This window comes from Lagenorhynchus albirostris, chromosome 16 (assembly GCF_949774975.1).
Source record: "Lagenorhynchus albirostris chromosome 16, mLagAlb1.1, whole genome shotgun sequence".
NCBI classification, from domain to species: domain Eukaryota; kingdom Metazoa; phylum Chordata; class Mammalia; order Artiodactyla; family Delphinidae; genus Lagenorhynchus; species Lagenorhynchus albirostris.
Genome location: NC_083110.1, coordinates 70,080,424 through 70,101,055, shown reverse-complemented (window position 1 = coordinate 70,101,055; position 20,632 = coordinate 70,080,424). Strand labels below are relative to the sequence as shown.

At 37.1% G+C, this 20,632-nt stretch overlaps 1 protein-coding gene across 1 annotated transcript in view; it reads right to left on the bottom strand.

Moving 5' to 3' along the window:
• Window positions 1-20,007, bottom strand: part of CCDC172 (coiled-coil domain containing 172) — a 51,169-nt gene extending 31,162 nt beyond the window's left edge. The window contains exons 1-2 of the mRNA XM_060125654.1: window positions 19,929-20,007; window positions 19,659-19,744 (exon numbers count right to left, since the gene is read on the bottom strand). Coding sequence (XP_059981637.1) covers window positions 19,659-19,744; window positions 19,929-20,007 — 165 coding nt within the window. The remainder of the gene's footprint in view (window positions 1-19,658; window positions 19,745-19,928) is intronic.
• Window positions 20,008-20,632: the final 625 nt, after the last annotated feature.

The following is a 20,632-nucleotide window of genomic DNA, read 5'->3' as shown; positions in this document are numbered from 1 at the left end:
TTATTAAAAAAAAACTGCATATAACTTTACAGGTAGCTCTCCATTTCCACAGTTCTAATCCACACATTCAATCAATCGGATCATGTAGTATTGTTGTATTTATTTTAAAAAATCCTCACATAAGTGGACCCATGCAGTTCAAACCTATGTTGTTCAAGGGTCAACTGTATCTACCCATTGACATCGCAATTTGATTACTAGGACTTTATCCTAAAAACGTAAGTGCACACAGATGTATGTATAAAAGTATCATCACAGTGATATTAATAATAGTAACTATTAATAGTAATAGTAAATATTTATCAATAGAAAACTAGTTAACTAAAATATGGTATAGCCATTTACTATGCTACCATTAAAAACTGCTTATTTAGATATATATTTACTAATATACCCAGGGTATAGTGAATGGAAAAAAGCAAATCATTTAAGAAAAAAAAAATACATGCATTTAAACAATTCTGAAAGAAAACCTATGAAAATATTAACTATATGGCAGAACTATAGGTGGTTTTCACTCTGCTTTTTGCCTATCTCTATCTTTTGAATATTGCAATAAACAGGCATTACTTTTATGAAGAGTTAAAATAACAGAGCTAGTTCAAGTCAGCAAAAAACAAACAAAAAACTGCACGTTCACCAAATATAATGGTGTAAGATCCTCAGAATTTCCCAGGAATATAATCAACTCTTCCAGTGGGGACATAACCAAGCACTGAGAGGAGAGGGAGCTCAGAATAAAGAGGAATAGAACATTTTAGAGTGACAGCCTGATCTACTTTCCTACTGTGATGGTCACATATCTCCCATTCCTTCTGCTTTTCTGTCTTCTCTTGAGGGAAATTGATTCGAATTTTAACCAAGGGAAACAGGACTATATTTTAAAGTCATGGAACTAATTTTAATCAAAGAAGCTGAGGTAGGCAACCTTTCAACTTATCTTGAAGTATTAATTCAGGCAATAACAATTCATAAGACCACACAAGTACCAAAGGCTATATGAGAAAGTTTTCCTGCAGCATCGAGATCACAGGCACAGCTGTGAATAGCCAGTTTGCTTTTGACTGTTTCCATACACCTTTGCTGAACCCATCTGGTGTTCCAAAGTCTACAGATAACCTACATCTACCCTTCTCAAAGTAACCCTCCATCTCCAAAATTTTTCTTCGCCTTTTCCTCAAAAAAACCCCTCCCATTTCTAGAGAACTGCTGATTCAGCTAGATATTAATCTGATTAGGGAAAGAAGGGTAAAGTACAAATACTGATAGGCCAAGAACATTCTGTAATGATATTTGTTTTTTTGTTTTTGTTTTTTTTTTGCGGTACGCGGGCCTCTCACTGTTGTGCCCTCTCCCGTTGTGGCGCAAAGGCTCCGGACGCGCAGGCTCAGCGGCCATGGCTCACGGGCCCAGCCGCTCCGCGGCATGTGGGATCTTCCCGGACCAGGGCACGAACCCGTGTCCCCTGCATCGGCAGGCGGACTCTCAACCACTGCGCCACCAGAGAAGCCCATGTAATGATACTTCTTAATCTGAAAGACTCTCGCTGGGGAACTACTTTGAAATAAGGTGACTTCCGTGCAATTTGGCAACTTAGGAGGCAGGACCTCACCTTACCTATTACTACATCTTCCTGTTCTGTCGGGATATAAAACAATGTAATGCTGAGGGTAGTGATTTTTCATGTACTGCTTTTAATGGAAGATCTATAAAACGTCACAGATTCTTTAAAACATACATTTTCCTCCTCATAATAAGAAAACTTGGCACACAAGCAAGAAAAGATCACACCTCAGTCCAGTATTCCATAATAACACTAGAAATTGGGTTGCGGATATTCACATCAACCTGTCAAACAGTTTTAGTTTTAAGAAGACAGTTCATTCTTCAAGAACTCAAGAAAACAAGAATGGGACAAAGAACAATTTATATATTATAACTGTTGGCAAAACATAAGTCTGAACAGTTCTCACAGAATAACAACATACACTCTACAAAAATACCGTCACAGAAGAGAAAAAGAGAAGTGCCTGACAGATTATGGAGAAAGAGTATTAATACACCTATAATAATTCTTCTACAAAGTACAAAAATTTTTTTTGTTAATCAACTACTTGATGTCAAGAGGATGCAAACAAAGATAAGTCCACTAAAAAACAAGAGCAAGCAAGGACATAAGAGAATAAGAAAAAAATACAGGCTGAGGTAAAAAGATAGGAAATTTTTAAAAATGTAAAAAAGACAGCAACACAGAACTTAAATTTGCAGAGAGTATTAAATAATAGAACTAACACTGCAAAAGATGGAATCGGTGATATAAAGTATAAAAAACTGTCCAATACTGCTGAAACTAGCAAATAACAGAAGACAATAGATTCAGAGAACAGAGAACAAAGATCCAAGCTATAAGAAATAAGCGTACTTGAAAAATAAACCAGAATATAACATCTACAGTTAAAATGGGAGACTTATCCCTGGACTAGACAAAATTGACAGATACACAAATTTGTTTATCTGTGCACACATCTGGAATCATGAGGATAAAAAAACAATTTCTACAGCAACCAGGGAAGAAAAAAGAAACAAAACAGGCTCATGCACATATTCTTCCTGAAAAATTACTTGAACAATTACATAGATTGACCAAAAGATAAATAAAATATAGGAACTCAAGAATGAGGAAGTTGAAGCACTAAGGTATTTTACAGTGAAGAATTCTGGTTAATGTGACAATCCAGACAAATATGGGAAAGACCAACTTTCTATTCAAAGACAGAGAAATGCTGGATACAACATAACTAACTTAAAATATATGTCATTTACATAGGTAAGCCAAAAAGCAAGAGACAGAAATAATCATGCCAGAAATCATCACGCTAGAATTCAAGTCCAAGGGGTATCTTTGAGATTGGATACAGGCAACAGAAGCTAGGGTTTTAAAAATGCCCAAATAATACTCAAAGTCAAAGCCAAAGGGAAATACTGGGCTCATTCGATAAAGTTAGGAATAAAATAAACAAATGGGACCTAATTAAACTTATAAGCTTTTGCACAGCCAAGGAAACCATAAACAAAATGAAAAGACAACCTAGGGGCTGGGAGAAAATACGTGGCAAATGATGTTACCGATAAGGGATTAATTTCCAAAATATACAAACAGCTCATACAGCTTAATATCAGAAAACCACCCAATCAAAAAATGGGCAGAAGACCTAAATAGACATTTTACCAAAGAAGACATACAGATGGCTCACAGGCACATGAAAAGATGCTCAAAATTTCTAATTATTAAAGAAATGCAAATTAAAACTACAATGAGGTATCACCTCACACCAGTCAAAATGGCCATCATTGAAAAGTCTACAAATAATAAATGCTGGAAAGGGTGTGGAGAAAAAAGAACCCTCCTACACTGTTGGTGGGAATGTTAATTTGTGCAGCCACTATGGAAAACAGTATGGAGGTTCCTTAAAAAACTAGAGTTACCATATGATCCTGCAATCCCACTCCTGGGCATATATCTGGAGAAAACTATAATTTGAAAATACACATGCACTCCAGTGCTCATAGCAGCACTATTTACAATAGCCAAGACATGGAAGCATGTCAAGAATGAGACTGATAGTTATGGTTACCAAAGGAGATAGTGGGGAAGAGGGGAGAGATAAATTAAGAGTTTGGTATTAACATATACACACTACTATATATAAAATAGGTAAACAACAAGGACCTACTGTATAGCACAGGGAACTATACTCAATATCTTACAATAACCAATAATGGAAAAGAATCTGAAAAATAATATATATATACACATACACACACACACACACACACACACACACACACACTTGAAACTAACACAACACTGTAAATTAACCATACCTCAATAAAAAAAAAAAATATGCCTGGAAGGAAACTGCTGGCAGGGACTACCTCTCAGCCTGGAAATGTGGCAGGGGAAGGAGTATAAAGACTTCAGTGACTATCACTCTTTCAAGCTAAACTGTTGCTTTTGTTTTCTGCAAGAAAAAAAAAGTGCCCATGCTGGCTGTGCAAGCAGAGTAACAAAACTCCATCCACTGGCTTGGAGATGCAGCATAAAAGTGAGCTGCCTCCATTGATCCATACGTGGAAGAAGAATCACACCCAAGAAACCCCAAACCCAAGCTTGAGTTGTTCATGGATGTGACATTCAAATGTCTCCTAGCCATGCAGTTCAGAAATCCTGAGCTCAAAAATTAACATGAAAACTGGTCCTGAACAAATGAAATCTGCAAGGTTCTGGCAGCTGCAGTGAAACTGCTCCTTAGGAACATCTTTTTTATCAAGAGAGTATGTAGGACTCCCAAGAAAGAAAAGCCCTGCTAAAGATAAGTTCACAATAAAAAATTCTAAAGCTCATATGCAAATGTACCACCATGTAAGAAGGCCATCAGATGAAACAAGCAGAATTCACAGAAAAGGAAAACAGAAAACAGAGAATTCTAAGAGAAAAAAATTAATTTATTCACTCAATAATATTTATTTAACACCTACTGTGATTCAGGCACTGTTCTAGATACTGGGAATAACGGTAGTGAATAAAATAGATGAATATGTATTCCTTGTGAAGCTTACATTCCACTGGGCAGAGACAAACAGTAAACAGATCAATACAAATATATCAAGAGAAATTAAGTACCACAAAGAAAAATAAAGCAGAATAAAGGATAGAGATACTGATGGCATGAGGTCATATTATTTTATATATGGAGCTAAGGGAGGGTCCTCTACAGCAGCCGTTCTCAAACTTTCTGATCTTATGACTTTTGGTCTTTATGACTTTATGGTCTTAAAAAATTATTGAGGACTTTTATTTGATGATTTTTGAGTTATATCTATAAATATTTTCAGTATCAAAGATTAAAACTGAGAAATTTTGAAAACAATTCATTTAGGAATAACAATAAATCCATTGTATGTTAAAATATATTTTTATGAAAAAATAATATTTTCCAAAACAAACAAAAAAAAGAAGAGTTGCATTTACATTTTTTGCAGATCTCTTCTAACAAAAGACAGTTGGGTTCTCATATCTGCTTCTTTATTCAACCTTTTGCAATATGTTTCTTGGTTGAAGTATATGAAGAAAACCTGGCCTCACATAGATGTATAGTTGGAAATGGGAGGGTTATTTTAATAATGCGCTTTCCAAACAATTACGCATATTCTTAAGGAACTTTATAAGTGTTAGTTCCTGAAAGGTTGGTTGCAATGTGGAATCTGAAACCACTTCAATAAATTTTTCATACTCTGTTACAATAAAAACAATTGGTCTATTTTGTGCTTTGAGTGGATCTTTTATCCATGCACAGTTCTGTAAAATTATGTGCTGGTTATTTGGAAAATATTCCTTCACTGAACTATTCAGATCCTCCAAATGTTGATACACTTCTTAATACAATACTAAAAAATAACACTTATTAATATCACCAACAAACTCATTAGAAAAGTCTTTCAGTACTGGGAAACTGTCAAGCTTACAATGACAAATCTGAGTCTTCCAAAACTCTAATTTTTGTTTGAAAGGTTGAATATTATCATTGGCAAAATAATAATATCAGTTTTTTGCCTTGAAATGTCAGGGTCATTTCATTCATTTTGAGAAAATTTTGCCAAATACTCAAGTTTAAATAACTACACTTATCTGTCAACTATTCAAGTAAAAATGGTATTCCAGAAAAAGAATAGCTAGTTCATATACTGCAACTCAGACAATCATACAAATACTCTCCCTTGAGACCATCACTGTACTTTGGAATACAGTACTTTATGTGAACTTTCCATTTCAACACACAATATTAAAATCACATACACACCACGGTCAGTTTCAAAACAATATTTTTTACACTTTAATCAAGGGCATACAGTGAAACTGGTGGGTTTTGTTTTTTTAGTGTGAGTGTGCGGCAATGAAGGATACAATGACCACTAGTAGTTTGTTTCCACTGCCTTAATTTGTGCTAAGGTGCCAACAGTTTTACTCACCATTGCCACTGCACCATCAATGTACATATCAGCACAGTGAAAATGGCAAAATAATAGCTTTGTATTATTAAGAAAATAGCTTGACCTCACAAAACTCGTATAAGAGTCTTGGGGACGCCCGTGGATCACAGATCACACTTTAAGAACTACAGCTCTAAAGTGGCAATTGAGCCTAGATGTAAGGTAACCAACCATCAAAATTTGCATGGGACTGTCCCAGTGTTACAAATGAAAGTCTCACATTCTACTAGAATGGTTGGCCACCCTGCTGGGAGAGAGCTAAAAGAAGTGAGTGTGTATAAAACACTAACAGCTGAGGGAAGAAACATTTCAGGCAGAGGAGAGAGCAACTGCAAAGGCCCTGAGGTCAAATATGGTTGGTATATTCAAGAATAAAAGAACCCACTGCAAAGGTACACACCCTAGAAAACCAGATTATCCCCAGTCAGGTGGGCTACTAGAAAATGCCCAGTGCTACACTCAGAAAATATATGATGAACTCATCTATTTCCACATTTTAGATAATTATTCATGACAAATGTGGTAAGGCTTTCTTTGTAGAATTACATAGAGGAAGTTTAAAGTAATTACACAATTTAAAAAAAATGAGAACATCAAGAATTTTGAGTTCACAGTTAGGTTTATATAGTTGAAGTTGCTTGATGTCAACTCTCTAAGGCAGAAACTTGTTATATAATTTATTTGCCAATTACTTTTGGTGTTGTTTAGGAGTTGCTCAATGAATGTTTGTTGAGTGAATGAATAGGAGAAGAGAACATAGCTAACTGATTTTCCAAGAAATCACAAATCAAAAGGTAAACTTTTAAAAAGGCATTCTTTTGTGCTGCATATTCTTACGAGGCTAGCAAACTAAATGTTAATCTCATGCTTTCTGCATACTGAGCCGCAAACTTACTGTCCTTAATTAGAAGACCATTCTCTCAGTTCCTGGAAAGGAAGCTTTTTTTTTTCTGTTCAAAACTTTTCTTACATTTTAGGGTAAACAATTTATTTACAGTAGCTCTTTTAAAAAAAGGAATAGAGGCAAACTAGTAGATTTAACAATTAGAAACAGTGCAGTAGATTTTCCACTTTGTGGATCCAAGCCAGGAAGTGTGCAACTTTTGTGATTTATAAGCACTTGCATATAGAAAGCCTATCTGGCATACCGTTACACAGTTTGCTCTAAACGCTATTACCATGAAATGTTCTTCAGATTTATTTTCTTAAGATCATGAAAACAAATTTGAGAAAAAGGAGTCCAACAAATGCTATATGTAATAATGTTTTACTTAATTTGGAAATACAATAATTTCAGTTCTATTAATATGAAGAGAGATTACTACTTCTCAGAGACAAGGCCCCACCATAAAAGAATTGCAACCAATTATATGACCAATAATTAAGTAGCTCATGTTAAGAATAGATGTGCCAAATGGCCAATAAGCATCTAAAAATGTTTTCAACATTAATCTCATTGGGGAATTGGAAATATAAACCACAACGAGATACCACCTCCCATCCACTAAGATGGCTATCAAAAGAACAAACCAACCAACCAAAACCCCCAAGAAAATAAGTGTTGGTGAGGATATAGAGAAACTGGAATCCTTGTATATTGCTGGTGGGAATGTAAAACGCTGCTGCTGTTATAGAAAGAGTCTGGTATTTCCTCAAAAAGTTAAACCTGGAATTAATCATATGACCAAGAAATTCTACTCCTAGGTGGAATACCAAGAGAATTGAAACATATATTCTATGAAAACTTGTACACAAATGTTCACAGCACCATTACTCATAATAGCTAAAAAGTGGAAACAACCCCAGTGTTCATCAACTGATGAACGGATAAACAAAAGTGGTGCATCCATACAATAGAATATTACTCAGCCATAAAAAGGAATCAAGTACTGACACACGCTGCAACATGGATGAAACTTGACAACATGCTAAGTGAAAGACAGTCACAAAAGGCCATTATTGTATGATTCCACTTATACGAAATGTCGAGAGACAGAAAGTAGACTAGTGGTGACCAAGGGCTGGTGGGGTTTGAGAGGGATGGGGGGGTGACTAGTATGGGTACAGGGTTTCTTTTGGAGGTGATGAAAATGTTCTGGAATCAGATAGTGATGGTTGCACAACCTTTTAAATGGACTAAAAGCCATTGCTCTGTAACTTTTAAAATATATCTTTATTTTTTTTAGTTAGCTAACAGCTATGTCCCCCAGCTTAAGAAATAAAACATTATAGAAACAGCTGGAATTCCCTGTATTCCCTTCCCTGATTACGTTTATCTTCCACTCCCATGAGAGATAATCACTAAGTTGATGTACTGTTATCATTCTCATGTGTGTCATTATACTTTCACTATATATTTTCCCTTACAAGATGTTTAAATGGTATCATGCTGATGTAACTTTTATAGGTTTTTTTAATCACAATATTATGTTTCAGTAATTAATGATTTTTTTTTACATCATTAAGTGGCTTTTTTACAATGACACCTAGCACTTAGAATTCTGAGGTCATACTCCCAGGAATAATAACTAAATCAGTTAAATGTCTCTGCCTAGTTTTTTTATCAGTTCAACCAGGTGATTTCTCCAAGCATCCTAAAATATCATTAATTGAGCTCTTGTTCAAAATAAGGGAATTTAAAGTGCATATTATAACATGAAAGCTTTACTCCTTTTTGACTGAGGGATAACTTAGAGGGGAAAAGTTTGCACTATATTCCATCATATATGATAAATCATAGTAAGATTAAATGATAAACATAATCAATAATTAACATGAAACATTTCAACCAACTACAGGGAGTCTCTACATGGCCATTCTGGTTTTAACCACTAGAATCTTTGTAGTAGATACTGTTGTACCTGGTTGTCTCCCTAATGTGCATTCCTCCCTTCCTTGGTAGTTAATTTCTTAGTTAATTACTTTTTGGAAACCTGCACCATCTCCAGACAGCCCACTGAATTTGGGAGAAGTTACTACCCCTTGACCACAGTTATTGGTTCAGGGATAGTCAAATGCCACAGTTTGCGAAAATGACATGAAAGAAGGTATCTGACAAGAACAATTTCCCTGCTTTTCAGTGAAAGCTTCTGGAAACTTCCTTCTTTCTCTCCCTGATTTTGAAAAGAAAGCATATGACTCTAGGAGTTGTTAGTAACTACCGGGAGAACACAAGGACAACCAGCCATTCTACCATTCTTCTTTACTAATAAAATTCCAGTTTTATTCACAGCAATAATGCATCCAGTTATAAATATTCACATTCCCAGATTCCATTTCAGGGTTGACCACTTGACAAAATTGTAACCCTTGAGATGCAGGCCCAAGTCACTGGAGAGGACTTCCCTTCCACCAAAACAATGATAAAGCCACACGAGAAGAAGCCTTTTGATTTTCATCTTTTCCTCTTTTTTCCAGCCAGAATTCAGATGTTATGACTAGGGATGGAGCAGCACCTGTGACTACAAGGATGAAAGCCACATGCTAAGGATGGTGGAACAAAAAGATATAATGTGCTGGGGTGTTTTAGGATTCCTTTGAGCCACTTTAATAAATGGCCCTTGCCTGCCAACCTCCAAACTTCCCATTACATGAGGAAAAATAAATCCTTATTTGGTAAACCCACCACGGCTAGACTTTTATTGTAAGCAATCTGAAGCAATTCCAACTGAAATAACTGCTGAATCAAATGTTGGGTTTTCAAATATATGTCATTTCCCAATATTGTTTAAGCCGTTTTGAACTGAATTTCTGTGACTTGCAATCAAGAGCACCCGGAACTGATAGAGCCTCATCTCTAAGGAAGGGATAATACCTCTGATTTGACTCTTAAGTCTCTCAAAGGCAAAGGCCATGTACTATTCATCCTAAACTGCTGCCTGTCCGATTTGGATCTTTAGCAATGAGTAGCCACATGATTTTCCAAACTCAAGGTACTAACTTTGTTGTAAAGGTCATCCAACTGGTAAAGCAGAAGAACAAAGAAATGAAACATTAATAACTTCGTTAAACATATGTAACACATACTCATTAAACTAGTTGAAATAATAGAGCCAGGAGACTACTTTATGTGAATCATACCTTCAGTTTCCTGTTACTAAGTCTTTAAACTTTTCTATATTCTCATCCTTTCCTTATTCCTTCCTTTTACACTATACTATAGCTGTTAAGAGCAAGGGCTCTCTAGTTAACCCAATATAGATTCAAACCTTAAAGCTATTACTTACCACTTGTGTGACCTCATGAAAGTTAGTTAAATTTCTGAGTCTTGATTTTCTCAAATGAATCAGAGTAAAAATACTACCATCCTCAAAGGGTTCTTATTAGAATTAACGAGATAATGTTTGTAAAATGATTAGCATAAGGCCTGATATATAGTATTTACTAATGTTACTATTTTGTTTAGTTTTTACAACAGAATAGGTATCCCTCCTCTTGTCTAAGGCCAGTTCTTACCTTATGCTCTGGATCCCATCCTCCTTCCACCATTCCTTCCTTCCATCTTTTCTCTCTAGTGTTTATCTTCAACCTCTCTCTATAGGGCCCTTCCCACTAATATGCATAAAAACAATAATAATGATGAAGATGCTGATGATGACAATAATGATGATACAAGAGATGATAGGATTTGAAGCATAGGTGGAGGAACTGTCCACTGTCAGGAAAAAAAAAAAAAGGGCACCTTCTCCATAAGAGGAAAGAGAAAGGAGAAGAAGTTTCTCCACTTAGGCAGGTTTGGAGATCTGTATGTGGGAAAATAAAAGATTTCCTTTTGGATGATTTCTATTTTCTCTCTGAAATAAAAGGCAAAGTTATCATGAGAGTTAAGTAGTTGAGAAGAGAGGATAAAATACATGAGAAGAGTAAAGGTTTACAACAGTCACTGCAGAGAGTGAGAAAGAGAAATGCAGCAGTTTTCCTGGCAGTGTGGAGGTCACAGCTGAGGCTGAAGCTAACGTCCATGTGTGTATACTGGATCCAAAATCTCTGAGTGCTGCCATAGTAGCAAATAACTGACTCGTCATTATGGAAATAGGTAGTTGAGGTAGAATGGAGAAAAAGGTCACTGAAAATCTGGAGACCAAAGAACTAACAGGTCATGTTGGTAGCTGAATAGTACATACAGACGATGACATCATCCAAGATAATGGCAAGAGTTGAAACAGAGTGGAAGCCTGAGAGCCACGTGCTAAATTCTAATGAACAAGGGAAATTATCCTTTGTGAGGATAATTATCCCTTGTGAGTCAGTAGGATGACAGAAAAGAGGAGGGGGGAAAGTTGGCAGAGTCCAGAATATAGCATTAACTATCACAATCAAGTAGAGAAATAATGTCCTGGAAGCATCTATGGGGAGTGAAGAGACCATCCATCAAACCATCAACTATGAGGTATCTTGGGTGTGAAAGAAAAATCATCTTCCATAGAAGAGACGCCAGACTCAGATATACATTGACTGGCTATGGAATTGTACAACTGACCAAAGTGAATGTAAAAGGGGAAATATGCCTAAACTTCTTTATTACGACTTTAAAAAATCAGCTATACATGTTCAAGACAGGAGAAATTTGTAAAGGAATTTCATGTGAAAAAGTCATAGAGACTAAAAGCAATTAAGTACAACTATCCTCAAAAGTGTCTTGGATGACACAGTAGACCACATAGATTTAACTGATATTTACAGGACATTCCATCCAAATACAGCAGATTACAGTTCCTTCTCAAGTGCACACAGAACATTCTCTAGGATAGATCACATTTTGGGTCACAAATCAAGCCTCGGTAAATTTAAGAAAATTGAAATCAGATCAAGCATCTTTTCTGTCCACAGCACTATGAGATTAGAAATAAATTACAGGGAAAAAAACACATGGAGGCTAAACAACACATTACTAAATAACCAAGAGATCACTGAAGAAATCAAAGACAAATGACAATGAAAACACGACGATCCAAAACCTATGGGATGCAGCAAAAGCAGTTCTAAGAGGTAAGTTTATAGCAATACAATCCTACCTCAAGAAACAAGAAAAATCTCAAATAAACAATCTAACCTTACACCTAAAGGAACCAGAGAAACAACAAACAAAACCCAAGGTTAGTAGAAGGAAAGAAATCATAATGATCACAGCAGAAATAAATGAAATAGAAACAAAGAAAATAGCAAAGATCAATAAAACTAAAAGCTGGTTCTTTGAGAAGATAAATAAAAGTAATAAACATTTAGCCAGACTCATCCAGAAAAAAAAGGACAGGACTCAAATCAATAAAATTAGAAATGAAAAAGGAGAAGTTACAACAGACACCACAGAGATACAAAGGATCATGAGAGACTACTACAAGCAACTACACGCCAATAAAATGGACAACCTGGAAGAAAAGGACAAATTCTTAGAAAAGTACCTTACAAGACTGAACCAGGAAGAAACAGGAAATATGAACAGACCAATCACAAGCACTGAGATTAAAACTGTGATTAAAAATCTTCCAACAAACAAAAGTCCTGGACCAGATGGCTTCACAGGTGAATTCTATCAAACATTTAGAGAAGAGCTAACACCTATCCTTCTCAAAATCTTCCAAAAAACTGCAGAGGAAGGAACACTCCCAAACTCATTCTATGAGGCTACCATCACCCTGATACCAAAACCAGACAAAGATGCTACAAAAAAAGAAAATTACGGACCAATATCATTGATGAATATAGATGCAAAAATCCTCAACAAAATACTAGCAAACTTAATATAACAACACTTTAAGAGGATCATACACCATGATCAAGTGGGATTTATCCAAGGGATGCAAGGATTCTTCAATATACACAAAACAATCAATGTGATACACCATATTAACAAATTGAAGAATTAAAACCATATGATCATCTCAATAGATGCAGAAAAAGCTTCTGACAAAATTCAACACCAATTTATGATAAAAACTCTCCAGAAAGTGGGCATAAAGAGAACCTACCTCAACATAATAAAGGCCATGTACGACAAGCCCACAGCAAACATTATTCTCAATGGTGAAAAACTGCAAGCATTTCCTCTAAGATCAGGAATAAGACAAGGATGTCCATTCTTGCCACTATTACTCAACATAGTTTTGAAAGTCCTAGTCATGGAAATCAGAGAAGAAAAAGAAATAAAAAATTGGAAATTGGAAAAGAAGTAAAACTGTCACTGTTTGCAGATGACATGACACCATACGTACAGAATCCTAAAGATGCCACCATCTTTTTGCCACCAGAAAACTACTAAAGTTAATCAATGAATTTGGTAAAGGTGCAGGATACAAAATTAATGCACAGAAGTCTCTTGCATTCCTATACACTAACAACAAAAGATCAGAAAGAGAAATTAAGGAAACAATCCCATTCCCCACTGCAACGAAAAGAATAAAATACCTAGGAATAAACCTACCTAAGGAGGTAAAAGACCTGTACTCAGAAAACTATAAGACACTGATGTAAGAAATCAAAGATCACAAAACAGATGGAGAGAGATACCATGTTCTTGGATTGCAAGAATCAATATTGTGAAAATTACTATTCTACCCAAAGCAATCTACAGATTCAATGCAATCCCTATCAAATTACCAATGGCATGTTTTACAGAACTAGAACAAAAAATCTTAAAATTTGTATGGAGACAAAAAAGACCCCGAATAGCCAAAGCAATCTTGAAGAAAAAAAAAGGAGCTGGAGGAATCAGACTCCCTGACTTCAGACTATACTACAAAGCTACAGTAGTCAAGACAGTATGGTACTGGCACAAAAACAGAAATATAGATCAATGGAACAGGATAGAAAGCCCAGAGATAAACCCACACACCTACGGTTAACTAATCTATGATAAAGGAGGCAAGGATATACAATGGAGAAAAGACAGTCTCTTCAATAAGTGGTGCTGGGAAAACTGGATAGCTACACGTAAAAGAATGAAATTAGAACACTCCCTAACACCATACACAAAAATAAACTCAAAATGGATTAAAGACCTAAATGTAAGGCCAGACACTATAAAACTCTTACAGGAAAACATAGGAAGTTTGACATAACTCACAGCCAGATCTTACACAAAAATAAACTCAAAATGGATTAAAGACCTAAATGTAAGGCCAGACACTATAAAACTCTTACAGGAAAACATAGGAGTTTGATATAACTCACAGCAAGATATTCTTTGATCCGCCTCCTAGAGTAATAGAAATAAAAACAAAAATAAACAAATTGGACCTAATGAAATTAAAAACTTTTGCATGGGGCTTCCCTGGTGGCGCAGTGGTTGAGAGTCCACCTGCCGATGCAGGGGACATGGGTTCATGCCCCGGTCCGGGAAGATCCCACATGCCGCGGAGTGGCTAGGTCCGTGAGCCATGGCCGCTGAGCCTGCGCGTCTGGAGCCTGTGCTCCGCAACGGGAGAGGCCACAACAGTGAGAGGCCCGTGTACCACACACAAAAAAAAGCTTTTGCATGGCAAAGGAAACTATAGACAAGACGAAAAGACAACCCTCAGAATGCGAGAAAATATTTGTAAATGAAGCAACTGACAAAGCATTCATCTCCAAAATATATAAACAGCTCATGCAGCTCAATATTAAAAAAACAAACAACCCAATCAAAAAATGGGCAGAAGACCTAAATAGACATTTCTCCAAAGAAGACATACAGATGGCCAAGAGGCAAATGAAAAGCTGCTCAACATCACTAATTAATACAGAAATGCACTACAATGAGGTATCACCTCACACTGGTTAGAATGGGTATCATCAGAAAATCTATAGAGAACAAATGCTGGAGAGGGTTTTGTGAAAAGGGAACCCTCTTGCACTGTTGGTGGGAATGTCAATTGATACAGCCACTATGGAGAACAGTATGGAGGTTCCTTAAAAAACTAAAAATAGAATTACCATATGACCCAGGAATCCCATGACTAGGCATATACCCAGAGAAAACCATAATTCAAAAAGACACATGCACCCCATTGTTCACTGCATCATTTACAATAGCCAGGTCATGGAAACAACCTAAATGCCCACTGACAGATGAACAGATAAAGGAGATATGGTACATATATACAATGGAATATTACTCAGCCATGAAAAGCAACGAAATTCGGTCGTTTGTAGAGACGTGGATGGACCTATAGACTGCCATACAGAGTGAACTAAGTCAGAAAGAGAAAAACAAATATCGTATATTAACGCATATATGTGGAATCTAGAAAAATGGTACAGATGAACTCTTTTGCAAGGCAGAAACAGAGACAAAGATGTAGAGAACAAACGTATGGACACCAAGAGGAGAAAGCGGGGTGTGGGGGTGGTGGTGGGATGAATTGGGAGATTGGGATTGACATATATATACTGACATGTATAAAATGGATAACTAATAAGAACCTGCTCTATAAAAAATAAAATTTTTTTAAAAAGTGTTTTGGTCACAACTAACAACTATAGGCATGTATTAAATTGTGATAAGGAGAATTTCTACTTTATTTTTTTAAATTAAGATTAAATAATTCACATGTATTGTTATTTAAACAAATATAAATTAGAGAGGGAAAAAAATGCCTTTTTTTTTTTTTTTTTTTTTTTTTTTTTGCGGTATGCGGGCCTCTCACTGTTGTGGCCTCTCCCACTACAGAGCACAGGCTCCGGATGCGCAGGCTCAGCGGCCATGGCTCAGAGGCCCAGCCGCTCCACAGCATGTGGGATCTTCCCGGACCGGGGCACGAACCCATGTCCCCTGCATCGGCAGGCAGACTCTCAACCACCGCGCCACCAGAGAAGCCCAAAAATGCCTTTCTTTTATCTATGTTTTTATGCAACTTTTAATCAACAGTAAAATTAAACTCAAGTAGGACATAAATTTTTCTTCGATTAAACTTTAAAAAAAGGAAAAAATCTCAATTACAAAGCTCTATTTCAATATTAAAAATGATAATAATTTGTGATTTTGTTCTTTCCCGAATTGGGTAATAGAGTACTAACGGATATGACTTTGCCTGCTGTTCTGGGAGGGTTCCTAACTTTTATTAATTAAAAAAGAAATGAATGAGTATATTTTGAAGTAAAGAAGTAAATGAAGCCACCTTAAGTTACTTGTTTATTTCAATATCACTTTCCTTTAAAAATTCATGGAATATTATTTCATTAGTGTTATGATGTTTATGCAATAGTTTAAAACTGGAGAAGAAAAAAAAATAAAACAGCCTCAGACTTTCCTCCATTTACTTCTTCTTGTGGGAGTACGGCTTTATGTTAGGTTTTATGTTTATAAAGATTAAATGCCCCAATTTTAACTATATGCTACTATTTTTAAAAAGAAAAAACCCGGGCTTCCCTGGTGGCACAGTGGTTGAGAGTCCGCCTGCCCATGCAGGGGACACGGGTTCGTGCCCCGGTCTGGGAAGATCCCACATGCCGCGGAGCGGCTGGGCCTGTGGGCCATGGCCGCTGAGCCTGCGCGTCCGGAGCGGGAGAGGCCACAGCAGTGAGAGGCCCGCGTATGGAAAAAAAAAAAAAAGGAAAAAATTCTTTTAGATGCTAAAAAGAAACAACAAATGTTCTGTGAGTCCTTAATTTTGATTTTCTCTGTCACTGATACTATAAAACCTTTCCTTGATGATCAGAAGCTTTAGGTATATTGGTAAGCATTAACGTAAATCCTGAGCATGTTCTTGTCTTTCTGTTTTCATATTACCAAACCTAACCAGGTATACTATAGCTCTCTAATTCACAAAGTACTCATACTGTATAATCTGAGACTTTTGCAACCATATATTTTAAAGGGCTCATTGAGCCCTGAAAGGCAAATGCTATCGTTTAAGTTCTAATTACATGCTACCTGGGTTTTACAGAACAGAAAAAAATACTGTACTTCCTGAATACATTTTTTGACCATGAGCAACTTCCAAAATAAATGCCCAAAATTATTTTCTGAATGTATCATTGTGCAGATAGCTCAAGCACTGGCCTATTCAAATTATGTTCTAGTTTCTCCTTATGCTGCTTCTACTTGATAAATTGGTCAATAAATGCCAAGTCAAATATTCCAGTAAATATATTTTCATTGTTATTGGCAGACATATAATTAACTCTGAGAATAAAAGAAACAAGAAATCAATTTATGATTACTTCTTCAGTTCTTCTCATTAGTCAGTTACACTGTAATTGTGGCTCCACTTTAAAAATCTTTATACACACACACACACACACACACACACACACACACACCCCCCATGTTGACTATATTATAAATCAAATTATTTCAATTACAAATTAGTACTGTATGAACTGTGAACCTCCACATGTAAATTTTATTAGTAGAAAGCAATTGTATTACTAACCACATATATGAGCTGATTAAATGCACAAATATGCACATATATGTGCATTTTATGAGCCTATATTAATTAGTAATTTCAGCAAATGTTTTAAACAATGCTAGGGATTTGTTCTGTCTTCTCTTAAGTATAACTATTTGAATCAGCTTTTTTATGTATGTGTATATATCAACAGACTACATTTCCATTTTCAGGAAGACAGACTGTTAACTGAGAAAATATTACAAAGAGTAAAGCTACTTTTTTCCAAAGAAGATATTCGGAAGAGTAAACCTTTTTTTTTTTTAACATTTGTTATCTATCAGGTCAGTATCTTCATCAATCTGGGGAAAATACATTTGCACAAAAACTTACATAACCGCACTTTTAGAAATACTGCCCTTGACTAGAGGCAAAAGCTTCAGAGACACTATTATATGTGAATTTCATGAAGAAAAAAGTTTAAGATGAGCCCCCAAAATCTGTTTTAATAAAATATGCCGTCATTACTCAATTGTTACTTTCATTACTGCCGTTTGTTTTTAGATTATAATACCATGGACAAGTCATTTAACCTCTCATTCTCCTCCCCCAAAAAGGGGGACTAACAATGGTGCCTCATCACAGGATCCCTGGCAGGATTAAAAGAGTTAATACAAATGAAGCACTCAGAACAGTGCCCAGCACACAGTAAGTGTTCAGTAAGTGTTAGCTATGCATTACCTAACTGCCTATGTTTTGCCTATTACTTATATTAACTTCTAGTTACCAATCCCGAAAGTATCTTAATTCTCTTTAAAGAAAAATTTAAGCTGCATCATGACATTCTTAATGCTTTGCCCATGCCATCAGCTTTTAGCATTGTTTTTACCAGCTAGTTTATCTGCTACTCACAGGCAAAACAAGACCTAAGGTCTCACTGAATATTTCCAAATTCTATTGATATTTTAAAAGACAGCGCTCTCCCTATTATCTCCCTATTAGTACTCATTAATTCATTCAAAACACTAATGTATACTGTGTGCTAGGCATGGAATACAGGCTGTGGGAATAAAAGATGGTTAAGAAAAGAATTCCAAATACATCGCTCACAAAATAGTGAGGGATACAAACACAAATACAAGCATGTACTGTTGTTTAATTGTAAGGTGGTATCCAAATGCTATGATAAAACAAATTTTCCAAGATGTACAAGGGAGGGCTCACAGGTCGTTTGAACAAGACTTGGAAGGAAGAACAGAAGAAGCTTGCAAGGTGGAGAAAGAATCTATGATTATTTTATCCAAAAAGAGAACTGGAAATTTCTCACAGTGGTAAGTCTATTTGACTTATTTTAGCAAAGAGACTTCCTCAAACAGATTTCCCACTGTACACTGCTCGCATCGTTTATCTTTAGGAGTTGAATAAATATTTTTGTATGGCTGTCTGCTGCCACCCATAGCTAGACCTTCATCGTGACATACCTGGATGACGTTCTTAGCTCCCATCCTCCCACAGCTCAGACAGATTTTCCTAAACCCCTTTTATCACACCATTCCATTGTCAAAAACCTGCAATGGTTTCCTCCTATTAATACCTAGGTATCAGCCCTCCACTTTGGGAGATTTCTCTTCCCAATATGCCTTGGCTATGCCTCCCTTTTGTTCATATTCTCCCGGTGCCCCAAATACTTTTCTCCTACTACTTCTCTTTGCTTCTCAAAAAATTCTACCTACACTTCAAAATCCTCCTTCAAGAAGCCATCAGATTCCCTTGTTTCTATGTAAAATAACAGAACTTTACAAATGCTGCAGAAAAAAGTGAAATACTAGTGGAAAAAACGATCCTTTTGGACGAAGGCCACGTCCAAAATGTGGTAGAAGACTGAAAAACAGATGGCAGAGACTCGTTTGAAAGTTACATTCAGCTGTTATATCAACACAGAACACTTCTTAAATTATTTATTATTCAAAATTTATTTCCCGCACCAACTACTTAATTGAATAATTCTTTTTCCAATGGCATTGCGCTCTTTTGAAACGTTAACCATCCCACAACACGGTCAATGAATTCTTCATTACTTAAACTGGTTTCTTTAGGACAAATTCATGTTAGGATGGAAGGCGTCACCAGATTCAGAACTTTAAATATTACCAGACAACATGGAACTACACTCACTAACACAACAGCGTGCTTCGTAACTAACGGACAACTAGTTAAATATCAATAGCAACGTATCCTCCAAAAGTCAAGCGAAAACACTTTTTCAAGTGATAATGAGCATGCTCTACATGTCAATACCTTCGATTCCAACTTGATTTTCTCTTCATTCAGTTCCTCTGCTGCTTTCTTAATGTTTTCACGACATCTGTTTATTTCCGACCTGACTGTAAGACAAATTAAATGCTTAAACACGTCCATCTTTCTGGAGTCCCCGTTTCTGGGGCCTGTGATAAGACACCTTTCAGCTGTCCTTCCCTCCACGTGGAAAGCCGCCTGCCCTCCCCGCTCGGCCCACTGCCTCCTGATTGCCTCCGCCTCCAAGCCCAGAGGCCCCCGCGAGCGCCCGACCTTGTCGCATCAAGCGGCGATTCTCCTCCGCCAGGTGCTCGGAGAAGATGATGTGCTGAAACAGGGACTCCAGACTCATCTCGGGCTGGGCTTAAATATTTTATAACGGACTCTGAGGATCCTGAAACGCACAGTAAAGGCTTATTCCTGGACCACTCCTAGCTCGGCCTCCAGCGGCCTGTCCCCCGCCCACACCAAGGACTGGGCCCACGCGGGGTGAGGTGAGGCCCCGAGGCTCCGGGCGCCGCGAGCCCCGATCCGGGCCTCCGTGGCTTCCGTTACGAAGGGCAAACCCGCTTTGTTCTCCCCGGCGCCCTCGTTTCTCCTGTGACCTGTCTCAGACTGCCTTTTTCCCCTGGCTGAGCGCAGCTCCCCTTAGACGAGGCCTTGGCCCCTATGCGGGTTCTTTTTCGTTTTGGTGGCAGGGGAAAAAAATGGAGGCCCTGAGGCCCCCGCTTGGGAGCGGTTTCATAAGGGCAGCAACGCTGCCCTTTCTGCGCTCGGCCTTTTCCTCTCATTCCACCCCCGCCAAGCCCCCTGTTCGAGGAGACGGTCCTCAAAGTGCACTTTATCTCTGCAGAACATGTACTTGAAACAATTCTGTGGGCTGCAGAGGTTGCGGAAAGCCGCAGCCAGCGCCTCGGTCGCCGGGTCTGGGTCTGGTGGGAAGTGACACTACGGCGTCTCCTTGGGTCCATTGCGCG